Genomic DNA, 16162 nt, shown 5'->3' with positions numbered 1-16162 from the left:
GAGCCATAGAGTAAGACCGAGTGATACGACATCGAGGGGGCAGAAAACAGCCCGGTGGTCACGTGGTTCCTGGACTCGGCGCGAGCCCATAGACTCCAATGCATTCCGTAAACTTCCAGTTGTCCCTATTTTAACCCATTTTGAGCGGGAACCCCTTTTAGTGTTTTAAACATTGTTATAATTTAGCTGTTGAAAAATAGCAGATCTACAAGCTCTTAGCGCGCCACCGAGTGGCGCGCTAAGAGCTTGTAGGTCTGCTATTTTTGAAAAATCGAGGATTTAGTCAGGCCTAAATGGGTTAAAAGGGACAACCCAATAGAAGTCTACGTAGAAGAGCCTGGCCCCATGAAGGGAACGGAGCTGTCGTAACTCTACGTAGAAGAGCCTGGCCCCATGAAGGGAACGGAGCTGTCGTAACTCTACGTAGAAGAGCCTGGCCCCATGAAGGGAACGGAGCTGTCGTAACTCTACGTAGAAGAGCCTGGCCCCATGAAGGGAACGGAGCTGTCGTAACTCTACGTAGAAGAGCCTGGCCCCATGAAGGGAACGGAGCTGTCGTAACTCTACGTAGAAGAGCCTGGCCCCATGAAGGGAACGGAGCTGTCGTAACTCTACGTAGAAGAGCCTGGCCCCATGAAGGGAACGGAGCTGTCGTAAAGAGCCTGGCCCCATGAAGGGAACGGAGCTGTCGTAACTCTACGTAGAAGAGCCTGGCCCCATGAAGGGAACGGAGCTGTCGTAAAGAGCCTGGCCCCATGAAGGGAACGGAGCTGTCGTAACTCTGGTCTTACTCGATGGCTCTGCGCGAGGCTGATTCCCACCAGGAGGAGACCAAGGACCAGATGAGGGGGATTATATCTCCACGCTGGCCTGGGAAAGCCTCGGGATACCCGAGGAGGAAGTGGCTGATGTTGCTGGAGCTCTTTGCTAGAACCGTAGAACTCTGCGACCCGACTCCGCATAAACAGTAGAAGATGTACGGATGGACGGACGGACTGAAAGATCACTGTCCAATTCCTCCATGAGTCTTTGATAGTCTGTCTTGCATTGTCTGTCTGTCTGTCTGTCCGTCCCATTCCTCCAGTCTTTCATCATAGTCCTGTATTGCGTAATCCATACTTGGTGGCGTGCTGCGTCGCACGGCGAAAATAGTGGCCCTACAAGTTGCGCCGTGGCGCGTTGAGAGTTCGTAGGTCGACTGTCTTCGGTGTGCGGCGCCAGCGCGCAAGTAAGTATGAATCAGCCTGCAGAGCCCCATGTCACCTGTAGAGGGAGACAAAAACAATAACAAGGGGTGAGTCGGACTATTGGTATGTCAGACTAATGTATGCAACCCCCAGCCAGTAGCTAACAGGTTAATTCTACCTGATATCTTGTTGTTGCGTAGCGACTAGCATCAACGTGGCGGTTAGTAGCTAATAGTTTTATACCTGACGTAGCTGTGACAGCTACGTCATCATTTTTCGACCACGGTCGAGATGATGGATTTCACAATGCCACGCCAGACTTCCCGGTCCTTCATTGCCATCCCTGGTTCCTGCTTACTGAATACTGATGCATGTGTCCCTAGCGATGACGTCAGGGAACGACAGTTGTCTACCTCTGGTCTGGTTTGAGGCAGGACTCCAGAGAAGAAGGGAAGATATAACCTCATTCTGTCAGCTCTGTAGCAGTAGATATAACCTCATTATGTCAGCTCTGTAGCAGTAGATATAACCTCATTATGTCAGCTCTGTAGTAGTGGATATAACCTCATTATGTCAGCTCTGTAGCAGTGAAGATATAACCTCATTATGTCAGCTCTGTAGCAGTGGATATAACCTCATTATGTCAGCTCTGTAGCAGTGGAAGATATAACCTCATTATGTCAGCTCTGTAGCAGTGGATATAACCTCATTATGTCAGCTCTGTAGTAGTGGATATAACCTCATTATGTCAGCTCTGTAGCAGTGAAGATATAACCTCATTATGTCAGCTCTGTAGCAGTAGATATAACCTCATTATGTCAGCTCTGTAGCAGTGAAGATATAACCTCATTATGTCAGCTCTGTAGCAGTGGATATAACCTCATTCTGTCAGCTCTGTAGCAGTAGATATAACCTCATTATGTCAGCTCTGTAGCAGTGAAGATATAACCTCATTATGTCAGCTCTGTAGCAGTGGATATAACCTCATTATGTCAGCTCTGTAGCAGTGGATATAACCTCATTATGTCAGCTCTGTAGCAGTGGATATAACCTCATTATGTCAGCTCTGTAGCAGTGGATATAACCTCATTATGTCAGCTCTGTAGCAGTGGAAGATATAACCTCATTATGTCAGCTCTAGCAGTGGATATAACCTCATTATGTCAGCTCTGTAGCAGTGGATATAACCTCATTATGTCAGCTCTGTAGCAGTGGATATAACCTCATTATGTCAGCTCTGTAGCAGTGGATATAACCTCATTATGTCAGCTCTGTAGCAGTGGAAGATATAACCTCATTATGGCCGGCCAACTGTGTTCTTCTGGATCGGACTAGTGAGGAAACGCGGGGAAGGTTGCCGTATATTAGAGAAGTCGATGGGTGGCTCTTCCAGGACTCTCATGTCTCGGAGCCATAGAGTAGAATCGGCTTGACGGTCGTCCTAAATATGTTTTACTTTGAACCTCTTACTAACCTGGGATGACCAGATCTTGACCAGGCCACACCCTTCCTAGTTTGAAAGTCCTTTCAAAGTCAAAGTCGTATGATTAGTCACACACGTTACCGCAGTCAAAGAGACTGCCATCGCGCAAATTCCAGCTTTTCACCAGAGATCTTTTTTATTAATTGTTAATAGCACAGGCAGACTCTTCACATACTAGAGCATGTATGAAATAAGTGTCGGAGCTAAAAACTACATGCTTAAACATGTAGCTATAGGTGTAATGTTAGAGACCACAGAAGTGAACCTTTCAAGCCTGTTTTCTCAACTCGCTGTTTTCTGCAAGACATTGTTCTCCGCATTTGACCCATCTCTTGGATCGGTGAGCCGCAGCGTGCGCTGCGCTCGGGAATCATTAGTTGATTTGACCCCATTGATGATGAGTGCCAAGCAGGGAGAGGCATTGGGTCCCATTTTTTGGGGATCGAACCCCCGACCTCCCAGTTTCAGGGCGGACACTCTAACCACAAGGCCACTGTCTGGTCCTTTTGGGAAGAATATATACATATACACCCAAATGACTTGTATAGTCATCAACCTATAGCTAATACTGGACTTTGTACCTGACGTCCTGGTCATTCCGTAGCCTCAGCGTGGCGGCCAGCAGCTCGGTGGTCTGCTGGAAGCAGCGGCCCATCTCGTCCAGTTTGTGTTCCATGGACACGATCCTCTGCTCCAGCTCTCGGTACGAGCTGTTCCAGTTGGCGCTGAGGTCGCACATGATCATCTGCATCTGCCGGAGGTCACACATCACAGCGTTATACACCACGGAGGTCACACATCAGTGTTATACATCACACATCACAACATTATACACCACACATTACAACATTATACACCACACATCACAGCATTATACACCACACATCACAGTGTTATACATCACAACATTATACACCACACATCATAGCGTTATACACCATCACAGCGTTATACATCACAACATTATACACCAGTCAGTACAAGCGCCAGAGTTCACGGCACCCCTAGGGGTCGCGACCCCTAGGGGTGCACACACAGATCCGACACACCAAAGGTTCGAAGCGCGGGGACATGCGATGCGAAAAAGCGATGGTCCAACATGCGCTGCTCCCGTGCTTGCGGTTATGGTTAGGTTAGGGATTGAGGTTTCGGATCAATAGTATGTTGGAACTAAAGCCTGTACCCGACCCCGCTGTCTAGCTGCCCAGGCTGCTAGACAGCGCCCACGTTCTTCCCATCGTGAGGAACAATGCGCACGCCTCCCATAAGGATCCACTCATTGTCGTTTCTTTGTTGCTTGTTTTCTCCGAAAAATACTCCAAAGCTGTTGTTTTAGTCCAAACCGCCTGGCGTTCAGATGTAAACAGTGATTTCTGATCGCATCGCGCCAGCCATGTTACCGCTTGTTGTGAGACCTAACACATGTCGCCTGCTGCTCGAAAAAGAAATTGCCCCTCTACTCGTTGTATTAGGCTGTATTGACGGTAATAGAATGGCGCCTATAGGGGATATAGCTGGATGCCTGCGGTCATTTCAAATGCACAGCAGGGGGCGCTGAAAGTGTTAAACATGAAGTCATGTGGCAGGTAAGCCTATATGGAGGACTCATTCCAAGTTTTCCTTCCAACGAATTGTGATTAGCCGGAATGAGATGATGTATGTCTAGTATGATGATAAGAGCTAGCGCCCCTCACTTCACACGGGTGTGATTTCTCTGCACCTACCTTGGGAAGATCCACCATCTCACTGGCGTAATCTCTCAGCTTCCTCTGTTTGAGACGCAGGTGACGGAATCTGCACACACACACACACACACACACACACACACACACACACACACACACACACACACACACACACACACACACAAGAACACAATGCAAACTTTGAACAGGCGTAGCTCATTAACCGTTTGACCGCCAGCAATAAAACTTCCAATACGCGTCTCCTCACGAGAAAAATGGTAAATGGTGCATTTATATAGCGCCTTTATCCAAGGCGCTTTACATAGATTACATTCACCCATTCATTCACACATTCATACACCGATGGCAGCGGAAACCATGCAAGGCACCAACCAGCACATCAGGAGCAATTAGGGGTTCAGTGTCTTGCTCAAGGACACTTCGACACTAACTCTGGGGGAGCGCGGGTTCGAACTGGGAACCTTGCGGTTGCGATCCAGCCACTCTACCGCTGAGCCACCACCACCGCATAAATGTGGTATGGGGACCTTTGACCTCTGACCTTTAGATCACCCACCATTTTGAATTATATGAACAACACTTAAAATCGATCTCCTCCTGGGATCTTTATCAAAATTCACAGAAGTTTCCACACAAACTTTGGACCAATATCGACAAAAAGTACAAAATTTAGCTTTTATGAGCCAATGAAAAATGCAATTTTATGAAAATTCTTCTTCTTCCCCAAATAAATACATGCAGAGTTACATGTTTATGAAACTTTACAGTATGGTAGAGAGTCATGTCTTACTCCCATTGGCCAAAGGGCGGCGCTATAGCAATTGTTTGAAAATGAAAACTTTGAACAGGCATAAGTCATGCAGCTCATTTGGCCAAAAGCCATGGAACTTGTTTACACATGTGCCTTGACTCATGGGGAACTTCTGTCACTTCTGTCATCTGTCACTTTGTACGTCAAGAAATTTGTAAAAAAAAAAAAGAAAAAGATGGGTCTGTTTGGGGAACGGACAGCTGCAATACCACTGCGTGACCTAAAGTGGCACTGTTGAGCAGCCTGCACCGCTCAGGTCACACAGGTGTGATTTTTCTTATTGCTTGGCCTTGGTCTTATCGCTGACTGCAGCTGTATTGTTTGGTTGCACTCGGGTGTCGGCAGCAGAGAGCAGATCTACAAGCCCACAGCGCGTTGTCTAATGTCAGCATGCAACCACTGACTGACTGACTTTCCACTTTCATGTATTTATAGCGGGTTCTGTACAGTCAGGAAGTCCGATCTCTCCACCCAACGCTGACACGCACGCACGCACGCACGCACGCACGCACGCACGCACGCACGCACACACACACGCACGCACGCACGCACGCACGCACGCTTCCTGTCTTGTGTAATCCACTTGTTCTTAGACAGACGTACAGCAGAACAACAAGTGAAGCCTGAGCGTCCTGTAACTCTCAGAGTCACAGACCTGTAAGGGTCCATTTGGTTCCATGTGTTACACTCTCAGAGTTACAGACCTGTAAGGGTCCATTTGGTTCCATTTGTTACACTCTCAGAGTTACAGACCTGTAAGGGTCCATTTGGTTCCATTTGTTACACTCTCAGAGTTACAGACCTGTAAGGGTACATTTGGTTCCATGTGTTACACTCTCAGAGTCACAGACCTGTAAGGGTCCATTTGGTTCCATGTGTTACACTCTCAGAGTCACAGACCTGTAAGGGTCCATTTGGTTCCATGTGTTACACTCTCAGAGTCACAGACCTGTAAGGGTCCATTTGGTTCCATTTGTACCGAGTGTCAATTATGGAATGTAATCCTGGGCGCTACACTCCCTCTGCCAACCTGGGGAGAGGACGTGCAGACAGTGTTAGAGCTACTGGAGATGCGGTTTGTACGACATTGGATTTCTAGACATATTGGTTCAACGCAAAATGCTGCGTTCAAGTTCAGGAGACTTCGGAAAAAGAGCACTTCTCCTGAATGCTGCCTTCCTTCCGGCATGGCATGGAAAGGAGAGGGCAGTTGTTTTGCATGTCTTTCACCATGTAGTAAAGGCTGCATTAGTGGTCTGGAGAGGGCAGTTGTTTTAAATGCTGCATTAGTGGTCTGGAGAGGGCAGTTGTTTTACAGAAGGGTAAAAGGGCAGGGGCTGAAGCCTCCCTAACCCCACCTTCTTCTTGTCTTGATGTGTCATTTTTCAATAGCTAAATTATAACATAATGCTAACACCAAAAGGGGTTCCCGCCCAGAATGGGTTAATATCTCCAGAGCTGCACTTTCTCTACACCCGATGAATTGAATACGCATGCAGGAGCAAGGTGGAAACCAGCCTGATGAATTGAATACGCATGCAGGAGCAAGGTGGAAACCAGCCTGATGAATTGAATACGCATGCAGGAGCAAGGTGGAAACCAGCCTGATGAATTGAATACGCATGCAGGAGCAAGGTGGAAACCAGCCTGATGAATTGAATACGCATGCAGGAGCAAGGTGGAAACCAGCCTGATGATTTGAATACGCATGCAGGAGCAAGGTGGAAACCAGCCTGATTAATTGAATACGCATGCAGGAGCAAGGTGGAAACAGGCCTGATGAATTGAATACGCATGCAGGAGCAAGGTGGAAACAAGCCTGATGAATTGAATACGCATGCAGGAGCAAGGTGGAAACAAGCCTGATGAATTGAATACGCATGCAGGAGCAAGGTGGAAACCAGCCTGATGAATTGAATACGCATGCAGGAGCAAGGTGGAAACCAGCCTGATGAATTGAATACGCATGCAGGAGCAAGGTGGAAACCAGCCTGATGAATTGAATGCGCATGCAGGAGCAAGGTGGAAACCAGCCTGATGAATTGAACATGGAGGACCTAGCGTAAACATGTCTCAGTCTTATTTTTTTGTGGCGTCATCCTTTTAGTTTTTGTATTGACCTGTACTTCCGTTGAACCGGTTACCCATTCTACAAACTGGTAATAAAATGTTCAATCAATCAATCAATCAATCAATCAATCAATTTCCACCCTCAGGGCTTTATGTGTGATCCTTTTAGCACAATCGTACCACTGTGCTATTTGCAAACTATTAATAAAGTAATCAATCAATCAAAAAACCTTACATACTGTACACATATGTACAGTTTGTATGTGTGTATGTGTTCAATGTTGCTACTGCTGCACCTTGTGCACACTGACTGCTGCTGATATTTCTGTATTATGTACATCTGTCAATCATTTATTACTGTACATTATCATGGACACGCCTCCTACTGTATTACGCTGCTATTTATACATCTGCCTCGTATGATTGCAAATCTCAGGAACACGCACACGCACACGCACACACACACACACACCTGACAATAAAGATGTTCATGATTCATTGAGTGTGGAACTATAGTGGCACTATGGAGTGAGTATTGGGCCCTCTTGAGTGAGTGTGGAAATAGAGTGGCCCTCTGGAGTGAGTGTGGAACTATAGTGGCTCTCTGGAGTGAGTGTGGAATTATAGTGGCCCTCTGGAGTGAGTGTGGAACTATAGTGGCTCTCTGGAGTGAGTGTGGAACTATAGTGGCCCTCTGGAGTGAGTGTGAAACTATAGTGGCTCTCTGGAGTGAGTGTGGAACTATAGTGGCTCTCTGGAGTGAGGGTGGAACTATAGTGGTCCTCTGGAGTGAGTGTGGAACTATAGTGGCTCTCTGGAGTGAGTGTGGAACTATAGTGGCTCTCTGGAGTGAGTGTGGAACTATAGTGGCTCTCTGGAGTGAGTGTGGAACTATAGTGGCTCTCTGGAGTGAGGGTGGAACTATAGTGGTCCTCTGGAGTGAGTGTGGAACTATAGTGGCCCTCTGGAGTGAGTGTGGAACTATAGTGGCTCTCTGGAGTGAGTGTGGAACTATAGTGGCTCTCTGGAGTGAGTGTGGAACTATAGTGGTCCTCTGGAGTGAGTGTGGAACTATAGTGGCCCTCTGGAGTGAGTGTGGAACTATAGTGGTCCTCTGGAGTGAGTGTGGAACTATAGTGGCCCTCTGGAGTGAGTGTGGAACTATAGAGCGTCGCAGTCCCGCCCCCGTATGAGACCCGGAAAATAAATCCCTGTTCATTTTCCTCATAGACTTTTCAGAAAGTATTTATTTAAAGACGTTTACGCCGCGGACAAAGCCAACTCTTGTCGTGACAAATCATCACAATAAACACAATGTTTTGGGCCAAACAAAGAATTAGAAAGTAGAAAAAACGGCAGGTTACAACACATTTTTTGTTGTTTTTCTTCTTTGTAATTATTTGTTTGGTCCAAAATATTGTTGTCATGATTTACAAAGATAATAGAGCATGCAACTCCACTTGTCATGATTTGTCACGACTCGAGTTGGCTTCGTACGACGCTTAAAAGGTCTTTAAATAAATACTTTATGAAATGTCTATGGGAAAAATGCATTGGGATTCATTTCCTGGGCCAGGCGTCGTCATGAAAGGGGGCGGGACTGCGACGCTCTATAGTGGCCCTCTGGAGTGAGTGAGTGTGGAACTATAGTGGCCCTCTGGAGTGAGTGAGTGTGGAGCTATAGTGGCCCTCTGCATGTGAGTGTGGAACTATAGTGGCCCTCTGCATGTGAGTGTGGAACTATAGTGGCCCGCTGTAGTGAGTGAGTGTGGAACTATAGGCCCTCTGGAGTGAGTGTGGAACTATAGTGGCCCTCTGGAGTGAGTGAGTGTGGAACTATAGTGGCCCTCTGGAGTGAGTGAGTGTGGAACTATAGTGGCCCTCTAGAGTGAGTGTGAAACTATAGTGGCCCTCTGGAGTGAGTGTGGAACTATAGTGGCCCGCTGTAGTGAGTGAGTGTGGAACTATAGTGGCCCTCTGGAGTGAGTGTGGAACTATAGTGGCCCTCTGGAGTGAGTGAGTGTGGAACTATAGTGGCCCTCTGGAGTGAGTGAGTGTGGAACTATAGTGGCCCTCTGGAGTGAGTGAGTGTAGAACTATAGTGGCCCTCTGGAGTGAGTGAGTGTGGAACTATAGTGGCCCTCTGGAGTGAGAGAGTGTGGAACTATAGTGGCCCTCTGGAGTGAGAGAGTGTGGAACTATAGTGGCCCTCTGGAGTGAGAGAGTGTGGAACTATAGTGGCCCTCTGGAGTGAGTGAGTGTGGAACTATAGTGGCCCTCTGGAGTGAGTGTGGAACTATAGTGGCCCTCTGGAGTGAGTGTGGAACTATAGTGGCCCTCTGGAGTGAGTGAGTGTGGAACTATAGTGGCCCTCTGGAGTGAGTGAGTGTGGAACTATAGTGGCCCTCTGGAGTGAGTGAGTGTGGAACTATAGGCCCTCTTCATCGTTCCTTGTTATAAATGATTGTTGAACTCACACTCTTATGGCCTCCACTAGACTCCTCTGGCGCTTGCGGTGCGCCCGCCCGTTGCCGTGGGTTACGTCGGTGCGGTGGAGCAGCCAGCACTCTCTGAGCACGTTGGCGGCGGCGTGGCGGATCTGAGGAACCAGAGAGGAGACGGCCAGCGTTTTGACCCATTTAGAACCTGACACAAGATTCTACAAATGTCTTCTAAATCCTGAGAACGTGTGCGTTCGTGTGTGCGTGCATGTGTGCGTGCGTGCGTGCGTGTGTGCGTGTGTGTGTGCGTGTGTGAGGATGCACCCCGCGGCAGGATGAACGCACCGGCCAACAGGAAGTGGTTGCATCCTCCCCCCCCCCCCCCCCCCCACCCTGACAGCCACTTTACCCCCTGTTTGAAAGCAGCTCCTCGCCACTCGTCACACACTTCCACTCTGAGTGGCGAGGAGCTAGTGGAAGTGTGTAGGACGAGTGGCGAGGAGCTAGTGGAAGTGTGTAGGACGAGTGGCGAGGAGCTAGTGGAAGTGTGTAGGACGAGTGGCGAGGAGCTAGTGGAAGTGTGTAGGACGAGTGGCGAGGAGCTAGTGGAAGTGTGTAGGACGAGTGGCGAGGAGCTAGTGGAAGTGTGTAGGACGAGTGGCGAGGAGCTAGTGGAAGTGTGTAGGACGAGTGGCGAGGAGCTAGTGGAAGTGTGTAGGACGAGTGGCGAGGAGCTAGTGGAAGTGTGTAGGACGAGTGGCGAGGAGCTAGTGGAAGTGTGTAGGACGAGTGGCGAGGAGCTAGTGGAAGTGTGTAGGACGAGTGGCGAGGAGCTAGTGGAAGTGTGTAGGACGAGTGGCGAGGAGCTAGTGGAAGTGTGTAGGACGAGTGGCGAGGAGCTAGTGGAAGTGTGTAGGACGAGTGGCGAGGAGCTAGTGGAAGTGTGTAGGACGAGTGGCGAGGAGCTAGTGGAAGTGTGTAGGACGAGTGGCGAGGAGCTAGTGGAAGTGTGTAGGACGAGTGGCGAGGAGCTGGTTTCAAAAAGGGCCTCAGGGTCCAATACACTGTACAGCAGGAGTTCTCAACCCGTGGGTCGCGACCCCTCAGGGGGTCGCCAAATTATTTTGGGGGGTCCCCAAATTATTTAAAAAAGAAATATATGTATATATATATTTTTTTTTTTCAACTGAATGGCTGGAAAGTGGAAATGAAGAGTTTACATATAATACACATAGTACATGCATACACCTTCCCTAATGATTATATCTGGTTTCAGTATTTATTTATGGTGTATTGTCTGCTCTATTATAAAGGTTATTGTAGCAGTCAATTTATATTGGGGGTCGGGAGGGGGCGGGGCGGGGGTCCCGAGACATTGCCAAAGCATTTCCGGGGGTCCCCGGCCAAGAACGTTGAGAACCCCTGCTGTACAGTATAGCAAAGCACAAGAGTTCTTACAAAGTTCTATACCTTGAGTCAATGTCACTGTGGAACAACTGACCTTGTTGACCCCTGATGAAGGCCCAGGCAGGCCGAAACGCGTTGGTCGTGTTTTTAACCCTTGTTTTTAATATTTAACTCATTAATGAAATAAAGGATTTTTCTACTTCTACTGGACAGAGCTGCCTTGGACCCTCTTTTAAGTCCACCTTATATCTCCTTCCACAGTGACATTGACTCAAGGTATAGAACCTTTTAAGAACTTGTGAAACCCTCTCCAAAGAGCACCTGTCTACAGTTCTCTATATGAAACCCTCTCCAAAGAGCACCTGTCTACAGTTCTCTATATGAAACCCTCTCCAAAGAGCACCTGTCAACAGTTCTCTATATGAAACCCTCTCCAAAGAGCACCTGGCAACAGTTCTCTATGAAACCCTCTCCAAAGAGCTCCTGTCAACAGTTCTCTATGAAACCCTCTCCAAAGAGCACCTGTCTACAGTTCTCTATATGAAACCCTCTCCAAAGAGCACCTGTCTACAGTTCTCTATATGAAACCCTCTCCAAAGAGCACCTGTCAACAGTTCTCTATGAAACCCTCTCCAAAGAGCACCTGTCTACAGTTCTCTATATGAAACCCTCTCCAAAGAGCACCTGTCTACAGTTCTCTATGAAACCCTCTCCAAAGAGCACCTGTCTACAGTTCTCTATGAAACCCTCTCCAAAGAGCACCTGTCAACAGTTCTCTATGAAACCCTCTCCAAAGAGCACCTGTCAACAGTTCTCTATATGAAACCCTCTCCAAAGAGCTCCTGTCAACAGTTCTCTATGAAACCCTCTCCAAAGAGCACCTGTCAACAGTTCTCTATATGAAACCCTCTCCAAAGAGCACCTGTCTACAGTTCTCTATATGAAACCCTCTCCAAAGAGCACCTGTCTACAGTTCTCTATATGAAACCCTCTCCAAAGAGCACCTGTCTACAGTTCTCTATGAAACCCTCTCCAAAGAGCACCTGTCTACAGTTCTCTATGAAACCCTCTCCAAAGAGCACCTGTCTACAGTTCTCCATATGAAACCCTCTCCAAAGAGCACCTGTCTACAGTTCTCTATATGAAACCCTCTCCAAAGAGCACCTGTCTACAGTTATCTATATGAAACCCTCTCCAAAGAGCACCTGTCTACAGTTCTCTATATGAAACCCTCTCCAAAGAGCACCTGTCTACAGTTCTCTATATGAAACCCTCTCCAAAGAGCACCTGTCTACAGTTCTCTATATGAAACCCTCTCCAAAGAGCACCTGTCAACAGTTCTCTATATGAAACCCTCTCCAAAGAGCACCTGTCTACAGTTCTCTATGAAACCCTCTCCAAAGAGCACCTGTCTACAGTTCTCTATATGAAACCCTCTCCAAAGAGCACCTGTCAACAGTTCTCTATATGAAACCCTCTCCAAAGAGCACCTGTCAACAGTTCTCTATATGAAACCCTCTCCAAAGAGCACCTGTCTACAGTTCTCTATATGAAACCCTCTCCAAAGAGCACCTGTCAACAGTTCTCTATATGAAACCCTCTCCAAAGAGCACCTGTCTACAGTGCTCTATATGAAACCCTCTCCAAAGAGCACCTGTCTACAGTTCTCTCTAATGAAACCCTCTCCAAAGAGCACCTGTCAACAGTTCTCTATATGAAACTCTCTCCAAAGAGCACCTGTCTACAGTTCTCTATGAAACCCTCTCCAAAGAGCACCTGTCTACAGTTCTCTATATGAAACCCTCTCCAAAGAGCACCTGTCAACAGTTCTCTATATGAAACCCTCTCCAAAGAGCACCTGTCAACAGTTCTCTATGAAACCCTCTCCAAAGAGCACCTGTCTACAGTTCTCTATGAAACCCTCTCCAAAGAGCACCTGTCTACAGTTCTCTATGAAACCCTCTCCAAAGAGCACCTGTCAACAGTTCTCTATATGAAACCCTCTCCAAAGAGCACCTGTCAACAGTTCTCTATGAAACCCTCTCCAAAGAGCACCTGTCTACAGTTCTCTATATGAAACCCTCTCCAAAGAGCACCTGTCAACAGTTCTCTATGAAACCCTCTCCAAAGAGCACCTGTCAACAGTTCTCTATATGAAACCCTCTCCAAAGAGCACCTGTCAACAGTTCTCTATATGAAACCCTCTCCAAAGAGCACCTGTCAACAGTTCTCTATGAAACCCTCTCCAAAGAGCACCTGTCTACAGTTCTCTATGAAACCCTCTCCAAAGAGCACCTGTCTACAGTTCTCTATGAAACCCTCTCCAAAGAGCACCTGTCAACAGTTCTCTATGAAACCCTCTCCAAAGAGCACCTGTCAACAGTTCTCTATATGAAACCCTCTCCAAAGAGCTCCTGTCAACAGTTCTCTATGAAACCCTCTCCAAAGAGCACCTGTCAACAGTTCTCTATATGAAACCCTCTCCAAAGAGCACCTGTCTACAGTTCTCTATATGAAACCCTCTCCAAAGAGCACCTGTCTACAGTTCTCTATATGAAACCCTCTCCAAAGAGCACCTGTCTACAGTTCTCTATGAAACCCTCTCCAAAGAGCACCTGTCTACAGTTCTCTATGAAACCCTCTCCAAAGAGCACCTGTCTACAGTTCTCCATATGAAACCCTCTCCAAAGAGCACCTGTCTACAGTTCTCTATATGAAACCCTCTCCAAAGAGCACCTGTCTACAGTTATCTATATGAAACCCTCTCCAAAGAGCACCTGTCTACAGTTCTCTATATGAAACCCTCTCCAAAGAGCACCTGTCTACAGTTCTCTATATGAAACCCTCTCCAAAGAGCACCTGTCTACAGTTCTCTATATGAAACCCTCTCCAAAGAGCACCTGTCAACAGTTCTCTATATGAAACCCTCTCCAAAGAGCACCTGTCTACAGTTCTCTATATGAAACCCTCTCCAAAGAGCTCCTGTCAACAGTTCTCTATATGAAACCCTCTCCAAAGAGCACCTGTCTACAGTTCTCTATATGAAACCCTCTCCAAAGAGCACCTGTCAACAGTTCTCTATGAAACCCTCTCCAAAGAGCACCTGTCAACAGTTCTCTATATGAAACCCTCTCCAAAGAGCACCTGTCTACAGTTCTCTATGAAACCCTCTCCAAAGAGCACCTGTCTACAGTTCTCTATATGAAACCCTCTCCAAAGAGCACCTGTCTACAGTTCTCTATATGAAACCCTCTCCAAAGAGCACCTGTCTACAGTTCTCTATATGAAACCCTCTCCAAAGAGCACCTGTCTACAGTTCTCTATATGAAACCCTCTCCAAAGAGCACCTGTCTACAGTTCTCTATATGAAACCCTCTCCAAAGAGCACCTGTCTACAGTTCTCTATATGAAACCCTCTCCAAAGAGCACCTGTCAACAGTTCTCTATATGAAACCCTCTCCAAAGAGCACCTGTCAACAGTTCTCTATATGAAACCCTCTCCAAAGAGCACCTGTCAACAGTTCTCTATATGAAACCCTCTCCAAAGAGCTCCTGTCAACAGTTCTCTATATGAAACCCTCTCCAAAGAGCACCTGTCTACAGTTCTCTATATGAAACCCTCTCCAAAGAGCACCTGTCAACAGTTCTCTATATGAAACCCTCTCCAAAGAGCACCTGTCAACAGTTCTCTATATGAAACCCTCTCCAAAGAGCTCCTGTCAACAGTTCTCTATATGAAACCCTCTCCAAAGAGCACCTGTCTACAGTTCTCTATATGAAACCCTCTCCAAAGAGCACCTGTCAACAGTTCTCTATGAAACCCTCTCCAAAGAGCACCTGTCAACAGTTCTCTATATGAAACCCTCTCCAAAGAGCACCTGTCTACAGTTCTCTATATGAAACCCTCTCCAAAGAGCACCTGTCTACAGTTCTCTATGAAACCCTCTCCAAAGAGCACCTGTCTACAGTTCTCTATATGAAACCCTCTCCAAAGAGCACCTGTCAACAGTTCTCTATATGAAACCCTCTCCAAAGAGCACCTGTCAACAGTTCTCTATATGAAACCCTCTCCAAAGAGCACCTGTCTACAGTTCTCTATATGAAACCCTCTCCAAAGAGCACCTGTCAACAGTTCTCTATATGAAACCCTCTCCAAAGAGCACCTGTCTACAGTTCTCTCTAATGAAACCCTCTCCAAAGAGCACCTGTCAACAGTTCTCTATATGAAACTCTCTCCAAAGAGCACCTGTCTACAGTTCTCTATGAAACCCTCTCCAAAGAGCACCTGTCTACAGTTCTCTATATGAAACCCTCTCCAAAGAGCACCTGTCAACAGTTCTCTATATGAAACCCTCTCCAAAGAGCACCTGTCAACAGTTCTCTATATGAAACCCTCTCCAAAGAGCACCTGTCTACAGTTCTCTATATGAAACCCTCTCCAAAGAGCACCTGTCTACAGTTCTCTCTAATGAAACCCTCTCCAAAGAGCACCTGTCTACAGATCTCTATATGATACCCTCTCCAAAGAGCACCTGTCTACAGTTCTCTAAATTATACCCTCTCCAAAGAGCACCTGTCAACAGTTCTCTATATGAAACCCTCTCCAAAGAGCACCTGTCTACAGATCTCTATATGATACCCTCTCCAAAGAGCACCTGTCTACAGTTCTCTCTAATGAAACCCTCTCCAAAGAGCACCTGTCTACAGTTCTCTATATGAAACCCTCTCCAAAGAGCACCTGTCAACAGTTCTCTATGAAACCCTCTCCAAAGAGCACCTGTCTACAGTTCTCTATGAAACCCTCTCCAAAGAGCACCTGTCTACAGTTCTCTATGAAACCCTCTCCAAAGAGCACCTGTCTACAGTTCTCTATATGAAACCCTCTCCAAAGAGCACCTGTCTACAGTTCTCTATGAAACCCTCTCCAAAGAGCACCTGTCAACAGTTCTCTATATGAAACCCTCTCCAAAGAGCACCTGTCAACAGTTCTCTAAATGAAACCCTCTCCAAAGAGCACCTGTCTACAGTTCTCTATATGAAACCCTCTCCAAAGAGCA

At 47.0% G+C, this 16162-nt stretch overlaps 1 protein-coding gene across 1 annotated transcript in view; it reads right to left on the bottom strand.

The window, feature by feature from the left end:
* Positions 1–281: 281 nt before the first annotated feature.
* kcnn4 (potassium intermediate/small conductance calcium-activated channel, subfamily N, member 4) overlaps positions 282–16162 on the bottom strand; it is a gene marked incomplete at its 5' end in the record, with an annotated part of 80293 nt that continues 64412 nt past the window's right edge. Inside the window, 4 exons of the mRNA XM_079503867.1 lie at positions 282–1263; positions 3252–3421; positions 4395–4464; positions 9735–9856. Of these exons, the coding sequence (XP_079359993.1) occupies positions 1260–1263; positions 3252–3421; positions 4395–4464; positions 9735–9856 (366 nt within the window). The 3' untranslated portion in view covers positions 282–1259. The remainder of the gene's footprint in view (positions 1264–3251; positions 3422–4394; positions 4465–9734; positions 9857–16162) is intronic.

The sequence above is a fragment of the Electrona antarctica genome (genome assembly GCF_951216825.1).
Source record: "Electrona antarctica genome assembly, chromosome: 6".
In the NCBI taxonomy this organism is placed as follows: domain Eukaryota; kingdom Metazoa; phylum Chordata; class Actinopteri; order Myctophiformes; family Myctophidae; genus Electrona; species Electrona antarctica.
This window is presented reverse-complemented; position numbering and strand designations above follow the sequence as displayed.